Below are 9,421 nucleotides of genomic sequence, written 5' to 3'. Positions count from 1 at the left end.
ATCACAAAAGTTCAAGCTATAATTGAGTCAGACAGGAAGGACTTAAAGGGACCAGAGCATCCAGAACCCAGGTCTTGGGAGTGTTAGGCCATGTTCACACGTTGTGTTTTTGCCACTTTTTTTAATGCAAATTTTCAGGTGTATTTTACAGAACCAGCAAAAAAATGATCTGCCTAGCAACCAGTGAAAACATGTCTTCATCTATTGGACCGCGTCAGCCTCTGCATTCTTTATCTTTTTTCCTATTGGCTCACTTATTTACATGCTAACCAATCATGTGCAGCCACGGGTCTACATTCACAGGAAAGCTGTCAGGAACGCAGAAAAGACGCGACAACAGTGTTTTTCTAGCCTTCAATGGAAATGACGGCAAATCCACAATTTACAGCCTAAACCTATGACAGACTGAGCACAGGTTCCGAACCCAGCAGCAGAAATCACCAATGTTCCAGGTAAGAAAAAACAACAACCCTATATAAAGCGTTTAGTTGGTACGCTCCTTTAAAGTAATGTACTGGATGGACGATACCATTGTAGAAATAGGGATTAATGTACTTACATTACACCAGCGTTCCATACTTAACAATACTTTCTGTTTTATTTATTTTTGATAAATATTAACTTTATGTAATATTTTCACTCACTACTATATGATATGGGTGAATGGCAGCAGAATCGTTTTTTATGACCACCCCCATACTGTGAGTTCATATGGATGAGTCCAAGCGGAAGTGAGGTGTCTGTTGACTTAAGCGCTTCCTGTTTTGGGGTGTTAGTGACAGCAACAGCTGGGAAGAGGTCAGATCATCTTTCACTGGCTGGGGTAATGCTGCTTGTCTGCTCTGTGGTTAGTGTGGGCACATGAAGGCTTCAGGGGGGCTTGGGAGCGCACTTTACTGCACTGCTGTGCTGCACATGGAATGGGCATTGCAGGGATATGGTGTGGTGTTTGCTGCCTGTTCACACCACATGTTTAGCTGCAGATTTTAGTAGCGTTCCTATGGCCAGAACAGACGTGAGAGCTGCAGGGGAATATCTGATGACTGAGTTGCATGGAGACAAGTCCAGACTAAATGCAGTAACATTGCAATGCATTATGCCATATAACAGACCTATAGAGTCAGGTGGCTCAGTAATCAATATACCAATATCACTAGATCGATCCCTGTCCAAAATGCTTTTGCTGATTTTTGCGCGCTGAGCCGTGTGCTGTTGTGCACTTTGTTTTCTTTATAGCCCAGATGTGATAATCTTGTGATATCATGAAGAGTTTGTATCTTTGCTGAATTGATTGCACTGTCTGTCTTCACACTGGCGGACACAGAAAGAAGGGGGCCCCTGTGCATGAACAGTATATGGGCCCGTGGCTCATCATAATTATTATTATTATTCATTTTTATAGCGCCATTTATTCCATGGTGCTTTACATGTGACATACGGGGCAAATATAGACAAATACATTAAACATGAGCAAAAACAAGGCACACGGGTACATAAGGAGGGAGGACCCTGCCCGCGAGGGCTCACAGTCTGCAGGGGACGGGTGATGATACACTAGGAGAGGGTAGAGCTGGTTGTGCCGCGGTTCAGTAGGTTCAGGATCACTGCAGGCTGTAGGCTTGTCGGAAGAGGTGGGTCTTCAGGTTCTTTTTGAAGGTTTCTATGGTAGGCGAGAGTCTGATGTGCTGGGGTAGAGAGTTCCAGAGTATGGGGGAAGCATGGGAGAAGTCTTGGATGCGGTTATGGGAAGAAGAGATGAGAGGGGAGTAGAGAAGGAGGTCTTGAGAGGATCGGAGGTTGCGTGTTGGCAGGTACCGGGAGATCATGTCACAGATGTATGGAGGAGATAGGTTGTGGGATGGCTTTGTAGGTCATTGTGAGGGTTTTGAACTGGAGTCTCTGGGCGATAGGAAGCCAGTGAAGGGCTTGGCATAGGGGAGAGGCTGGGGAATAGCGGGGAGACAGGTAGATTAGTCGAGCAGCAGAGTGTAGGATGGATTGGAGTGGTGCCAGAGTGCTAGAGGGGAGGCCAGAGAGTAGGAGGTTGCAGTAGTCGAGGCGGGAGATGATAAGGGCATGCACTAGTGTTTTTGTGGTGTCACGGTCAAGGAATGCGCGGATCCGGGAAATGTTTTTGAGTTTGAGGCGGCAGGAGGAGGCAAGGGCTTGGATATGTGGCTTGAAAGAGAGGGCAGAGTCGAGGATCACCCCGAGGCACCGGGCGTGTGGGACTGGGGAAAGTGAGCAGTCATTGACATTGATGGATAGGTCTGGTGGAGGGGTAGAGTGAGATGGGGGAAAGATGATGAATTCTGTTATGTCCATGTTCAGTTGTAGAAAGCGAGCAGAAAAGAAGGCTGAAATAGCAGACAGACAGTGTGGGATTTTGGTAAATGCACAATGCACAATCCCACCTGCTCTGGAGGTGGTAGTGGCCCCCTTACCTCTGGGGCCCCTGTGCATGAACAGTATATGGGCCCGTGGCTCATCATAATGTACAATCCCACCTGCTCTGGAGGTGGTAGTGGCCTCCTTACCTCTGGGGCCCCTGTGGCCGCACTAAAGATATGTTCCACCCCGTGCATTCAGTTCTGTTTATTTTTACGTGAATCGTATTGGAAACATTTTGTGACTTTGTTGCAACTTTTGATGTCAATGTTTTAATGATTCTGAAGATGACCCATCCGTTTTTTCGCCCAAAAACAGATTTGCGACGTAATGCAGTTAACGCTAGTGTCAAAGTAGCCTCAAGTAGAAGATTTTACTTTACTACGCACCGTGTCGGATGATCTTCCCTGACAATATATTGACTGTAACCCCTTTTATAGTTGAGAAACACCCCCCCCCCCCATTATGTCATCATCCCTGTGTACGCTTGGTGTAGAATGAATATTGCAGTGCCTCTTTTTTTCACTTAATTGCTTGCATTACTTGATGATCACATTTGCCGAGATTGGTTGGGCAGATGCTAATTATAGGAAATAAAGCAAAATGTGGTAAGCCGTGGAGGCATCCTGTTGACAGATGTGTCCTGCAGGTGCATGGAAGTCATGCACTAGTGCACCAGTAATGTCACGGCTAACTGCCTGGATGACTCCCACGTGGTGACCTGCTGCCTCTATACCCTGCTGTGATGATGTCGGGGTGTACTGTTGCAGTAGAATTACAGGTTACTTCACAGGGTATTTTAATGCCGACTGTTGTGTATAATGTGAGTGTGGGCACTGAGCAGGGATTGACCATAAGTGTGTTGAGTTGGCGGATATGTAGGGTACAAATTTTTTTTTTTTTTTTTTTATTAATGGGTTACCTTCTCACATACAACTCTTCTAATCTGGAGGTCATACCCGAGACCCTCATATTTCCATGGCATGATGCAGCTTGCAGTTTCCTGCTGCAGTGAAAATATTATATAACATGGCAGGCGTTCAGATAAATGATCATCCGTGCCATATCTGGGAGTGTTCGGAGTCTGCCAGAGTGGCATTTGCTGACGGCAATCGGCTATCCTGGCTCATAAAGCCGGTGACCCCTCTCTATCATGTCTGTGAACCCTTCATTGGGGTTGTCTGGTTAGGAAAACCAATTAAAAAAAAAAAAAAAAAAAAAAGTCCTTCTTAGGAATGTAGAGTTAATAGATAGGAGTTCCTCATTTGCAGCCATCATTAATCAGATGGGGGATATGGTGGCTTCCAAGGATGTTTCTTTGAAAGCCCCAGAATATGTGTACTTTGATTGTAGTAGGTGCCATGTAATGCATTTATTATCCTAAGGGTGCGCTGCAGGGGGAATTGAGCTCTAGCTACCAGTTTTGGAGGTCCCATCAGTGGGATACCCAGTGAACAGCACTCTCCTAACCAATAGGGCTTGCTTTTAGTGCACTACCCATTTAGTTTGTAGCCTCATGTTGTAAATGGCACAGATGGTCTGTGTGTGGCCAAAGGATGTATGGGTGTAATCATGTTACTGGCACATGAAATTTAAGAACACGTGCTTATAGAGAACCTGTGACTAGTTTTTGCTTTTCTTTTATTCCCGGTGCTCCTCTGAGTTTTTTGTTTAAAAATCTGACATACTGGAGGTGCACACTTTTTATTTTTTTTTTTTTTTTTAAATTTTTTTTTATTTTGCAAAGTTGGATCCAGCTCACCGTAAGGGTATGTGCACACGTTCAGGTTTTTTCGTGTTTTTTTTCGTGATAAAAACGCTATAAAACATTAAAAATGCATGCATTGTGCATCCTATCATTTAGAATGCATTCTGCAATTTTTGTGCATATGATGCGTTTTTTTTCCGCGAAAAAAACGCATCGCGGTTAAAAAAAAAAGCAGCACGTTCATTAATTTTGCGGTTTTTTTTCGCGTTTTTCCCGCTATTCTATGCATTGGGAAAAACGCATCAAAATCGCGGTAAAAATGCATGCGGATTTCTGGCAGAAATGTCCGGTTCTTGTCAGGAAAATTTCTGCCAGAAATCCTGACGTGTGCACATAGCCTTCTTGGAAGTGTTCGGAGCCCGGAAATGCTGCGTCAAGGCATAGAATAATCATACAATGAGGATGATCCAGCTCCACTAACTGTGAATAGGCCTTTATTCACCCAAAGTGCATGGCAGAGGACAAAATCTGCAATCCAGCTTGATGAAATGTGACACCAACGCGTTTCGGGTGACCGCCCACCCTTAGGGTATGTGCACACGTTGCGGATTCTCTGCGGATCCGCAGCGTTTTTTGTGGTGCAGAAACGCTGCAGATCCGCAATTGATTTACAGTACAATGTAAATCAATGAGAAAAAATAAATGCTGTGCACACTTTGCGGAAAATCCGCTGGGGTTTAAAAGAAGTAGCATGTCGCTTCTTTTTTGTGAATCTGCAGCGTTTTTGTACCCATTCCATTATAAAAAAAAAAAAAAAAAAAAAGCACAAAAAAACGCTGCGGAACCGCACAAAAAACCACAGCTGCGTCTTCTGCCAGGAGAGACAGAATCCGCACCAGAAATTCCTAAGCCTAATCCGCAACGTGTGCACATAGCGTTAGTTATGATTTTGTCTTCTGCCATGCACTTTGTGTGAATAAAAGCCTATCCACAGTTTGTGGATGGATTCATATGGTGGATTTAAAAAAACAAACAAACAAAAAAAAAAACCTTAAAGGAGCAGCAGAAATAAAATAAGAGCAGAAACTTGACATTTTTGCGAACAGACTGATCCTATTTAAAGGATGCTATAAAATGGAGTAATCACTAGGGCCATACAAGGAAGGTGTTTAAGAATCCCTAGACCTCTTCACGTGGCACCAGCACTCAAGATCTGTCTGTCTGTCTGTCGACCCAGCAGAGGGAGGTCACCTTGCCGTGGTTGATGGGCATACATGAATTGGCCAATTTATGCACTAAGAACCTTCAATTCATCTATTACTGTAAGTTTTATGAAAAAAATGTATTGAAAAAATATTTTTGAGAAGTATAATCTATATTGAATGTCTGTTTTCACATGGCCTAGATTCATGTACATGTGCTGCTGTGTGTGTGTGTATACACTCACTCACTATCAGAAAAGTGAGTACACCCTTACATTTTTGTAAATATTTTATCTTTACTTGGGACAGCACGAGATATGAGACTTTGATACAATGTAAAGTAGTCAGTGTACCGCTAGTATAACACTAAATTTTGTGAGTACACCCCTAAATGAAAATAGCCAAATTAGCCATTTCCCCTCCCCGGTGTTACAAGGTCTCGGGTGTAAATGGGGGAGTAGGTATGATCAATTTGGTGTTATCACTCTCACACTCTCAGGCCATGTGCACACGTTCAGTATTTTTCGCGTTTTTTTCGCTATAAAAACGTGATAAAAACGCGAAAAAAACGCTAACCTATGCCTCCCATTTTCAGTGTATTCTGCATTTTTTGTGCAAATGTAGCCTTTTTTTCCGCGAAAAAAATCGCATAGCGGAAAAAAAAGCAACATGTTCATTAAAATGCGGAATTGCAGGGGATTCCACACACCTAGGAGTGCATTGATCTGCTTACTTCCCGCACGGGGCTGTGCACACCATGCGGGAAGTAAGCAGATTATGTGCGGTTGGTACCCAGGGTGGAGGAGAGGAGACTCTCCTCCACGCACTGGGCACCATATAATTGGTCAAAAAATAAGAAATAAAATAAAAAATAGTCCTATACTCACCCTCGATGTCTTCCCGCCTCACCGCTGCATGCTGCCGCTTCGGTTTCTATAGCTGGTGTGCGGTGAAGGACCTGCGATGACGTCACGGTCTTGTGATTGGTCGAGACCGGTCATGGAAGGTCCTGAACCACACCGGCATTTATAGGAACGGACGCCTGCAGGTGAGTATAACCATATATTTTTTTTTATTTTTTTAATTAGAATGTTTAAAAATATCTTTTACTATAGATGCTGCATAGGCAGCATCTATAGTAAAAAGATGGTCACACTTGTCAAACGCTATGTTTGACAAGTGTGACCAACCTGTCAGTCAGTTTTCCAAGCGATGCTACAGATCGCTTGGAAAACTTTAGCATTCTGCAAGCTAATTACGCTTGCAGAATGCTAAAAAAAGCAAAAAAACCCGGAAAAAAACGGAAAAAAAAAAAATGCGGATTTCTTGCAGAAAATTTCCGGTTTTCTTCAGGACGTGTGCACATACCCTCATACTGATTAGTGGAAGGTCAACATGTCTCCTCATGGTAAAGAACTCTCTGAGGGTCTGAAAAAAAAAATTGTTGCTCTACATAAAGATGGCTGAGGCTTTAAGAAGATTGCACTCAGAGTCCTCGCCATGGTCAATCACAGAGAAGTTGAGCGCACACGATCAACGTCATATCCAGAGGTTGTCTTTTCAAAAATAGATGTATGAGTGCTGCCAGCATTTCTGCAGAGGTTAAAGGGATGGGTGGTCCGCCTGTCGGTGCTCAGACCATATGCCAAACACTGCATCAAAGTGGTCTTTTTCACATTGGTGAGATTGGTGATGGTATATTCTGTCATGTACTGAAAACCTTGTATGTTATGGTTTTGTATCTTTGTAAAGACGCGTTGAAGGTAATTGAATTTGTCCTGGATGTTTATTTGTTACCAACCCTCCCCTGTCATCACTGCAAGAAGAAGAATCTGGACTGGCTCCTGATTGTATGACTGTCCCACCAAATTTCTAAGACCTTACAAAAACGACTTGGGTGAATGTTTTTTAAGATTGTTGTTGTTGAATCTTATAAATGTGTGATGGCTGAATATACTTGCAGCATTTCAGCTGGTGCCATGTTCGGCGTTCCCCTTGTAACATTACCTCTATAAATGTAACAGTCAACATGCAGCTTCTGGTTTGTTTGGCTTTAGGTAAGCCTTGTAGAACCTGCCTCTGATGACTCGCTAAGTACATAAAGCATTCCATTTCTCGTTTTTTGCACAGGGTCCCGCCCCTCCCTTGACCGCCAAGATGAGGACAGCCATGATGACAAGTGCCAGCTTGGCTCTTACGGTTGCCGTGGTGGCTCACGCTTATTACCTCAAGCACCAATTCTACCCAACAGTTGTGTATTTGACCAAGTCAAGTCCCAGTATGGCTGTGAGTAAATGCTCTGGAATAGACACAAAGTAAAGATTTATCATATTTCTATGTGCATTGCATGAGAACTCTCGATTTGTATCGTGCAGCCATGTTTCCGAATACGGGCCCTGATGCACGGACTGGCCACAACCTAGGAGGGTGCTGATTTCTGGTTGGGAGACTTACGGCCAGTCCATGCATCATAGCCCATACTTAGGAGTTGGTCAGGGACCATACAGCTTGGGGGACTAGTTCAAGAGGCCTGTCCGTGTCCCACTCTGCCTGACAGCCTAGCCCTAGGTGATCTGGGCAGGGAGAGGCCACCAGGGACCGGCCTCGGAATAGCCACCCAAGCTCCCATGCAGCATCCATAGACGTTGTCCTCCAGCCTCACTAGGCCCATGGATGGTACATCTGTATGGATGAAATGGTTTGTATTTATAACGAGTTTCTTTTTCACTGTTCCCTTAGGTGCTTTATATACAAGCGTTTGTCCTGGTCTTCCTCCTAGGCAAATTTATGGGCAAAGTGTTTTTTGGTCAGCTGCGAGCAGCTGAGATGGAGGTAAGCTTTGTAGCCGGGATTATGGGATTTGTGAGCTCGGCATCAGGTTGAGTTTAACAAGCTTGCATGCCAGATATTGTGAAGATCCATTGATTGCTGTGTGTTTTTTTTTTTTTTTTTTTTTTTTTTTTATACTTGATGGAAACGATCCCTACATAATATGGGTTGGTGATTAAAACTCATTGGAGGCTCATTCATTGTATCGGTGAAGTCAGAAATATCCACAGTCCTTTATACGGAGTCATGTTGGTTAGATGCAGGTGATGCAATCGGATCACACACCAATCGAAGGCCGGATTCTCACTAGCATGACATAGTTGCAAATCAAGCCCCACCGGCTTTCAATGATCCAAACCAACTGCTCCATAGGGATTTATTACGCTTGCATGAAACCAGCCTGACCGTGGTTAAGTGAATTAATCCGACATGATGACTCCATTCTAAAATAAAGAGAATATGCACCCCCTTAAACTATTTATATGCACATGTAGTTCTTTCATAGTGAAGTCCAACAATTCCTTTTAGTGTGGTTTTTTTTTTTTTTTTTTTTTTTCTCCTAATTTAGTGGAAACCCCGTTTAAGTGACATTTGTACAATTCTAACCATTTTCTTTTTGTTTCAGTGGATCTAAGGAAAAAATGGAGATTAAAAAATTATTTGGGGAAATTGCTTCATTTTTAATTTTTAGGCTCTGCAGCATAAAAAAAAAAATCTATTCCAAAAGCATACAGCTCATATGCAGACCTATTGGTCTCTGTGCACAGGGTTGGTTTGTAACCCCAATCTGATCCTGTCCTTCTCTTTTATATCCCATAAAACAATGGTTGTCAAAGGTGAACATGGCATTAGAATTGCAGTAGTTGTATTATGCTGCTTAGATGACATCTTAGAAGCCACTTAAATTATGAATTATTAATTCTTTTCAGTGCTATTGCTTGTTGCTAGTGATGAGCAAATGTGTTCGGATAAGGTGTTATCTGAGCATGCTCGGGTACTAACCGGGTGACTTTGGCATGCTGGAAAATATGTTTGAGTCCCTGTGGCTGAATGTCTTGCGACTGTTTGATAGCCACAACATATGCAGGGATTGCCTAGCAGCCGCTGGGACTCAAACATGTTATATGACCAACCCGAAGACATCCAGGTAGCACCCCAGCATGCTCAGATAACACCTTATCCAAACACATTTGCTCAACACGAATTGTTTTCCATTGCTGGGACGTTCCAGCATCAGCACCATTATTAATGCATCCAGATCCACCATTGCTTCATTTCCGCACTGATTCCTGTG

At 43.3% G+C, this 9,421-nt stretch overlaps 1 protein-coding gene across 5 annotated transcripts in view; it reads left to right on the top strand.

Moving 5' to 3' along the window:
• The first annotated feature begins 299 nt into the window (after positions 1-299).
• The window catches only part of SYVN1 (synoviolin 1), a 30,250-nt gene continuing 21,128 nt past the window's right edge, over positions 300-9,421 (top strand). The window contains exons 1-3 of one of the 5 annotated variants that reach the window (XM_077287689.1): positions 300-452; positions 7,429-7,584; positions 8,038-8,130. In XM_077287689.1, coding sequence (XP_077143804.1) covers positions 444-452; positions 7,429-7,584; positions 8,038-8,130 — 258 coding nt within the window. In that variant the 5' untranslated portion in view covers positions 300-443. Of the gene's footprint in view, positions 453-741; positions 848-5,331; positions 5,419-7,428; positions 7,585-8,037; positions 8,131-9,421 lie in introns of those variants that run through there. The other 4 variants (XM_077287690.1, XM_077287691.1, XM_077287688.1 and 1 more) reach the window with 4 other exon arrangements.

Source organism: Ranitomeya variabilis, chromosome 2 (assembly GCF_051348905.1).
Source record: "Ranitomeya variabilis isolate aRanVar5 chromosome 2, aRanVar5.hap1, whole genome shotgun sequence".
Classification (NCBI taxonomy): Eukaryota; Metazoa; Chordata; class Amphibia; order Anura; family Dendrobatidae; genus Ranitomeya; species Ranitomeya variabilis.
Note: the sequence above shows the minus strand (reverse complement) of the source record. Positions and strands in the feature narration are given on the sequence as shown.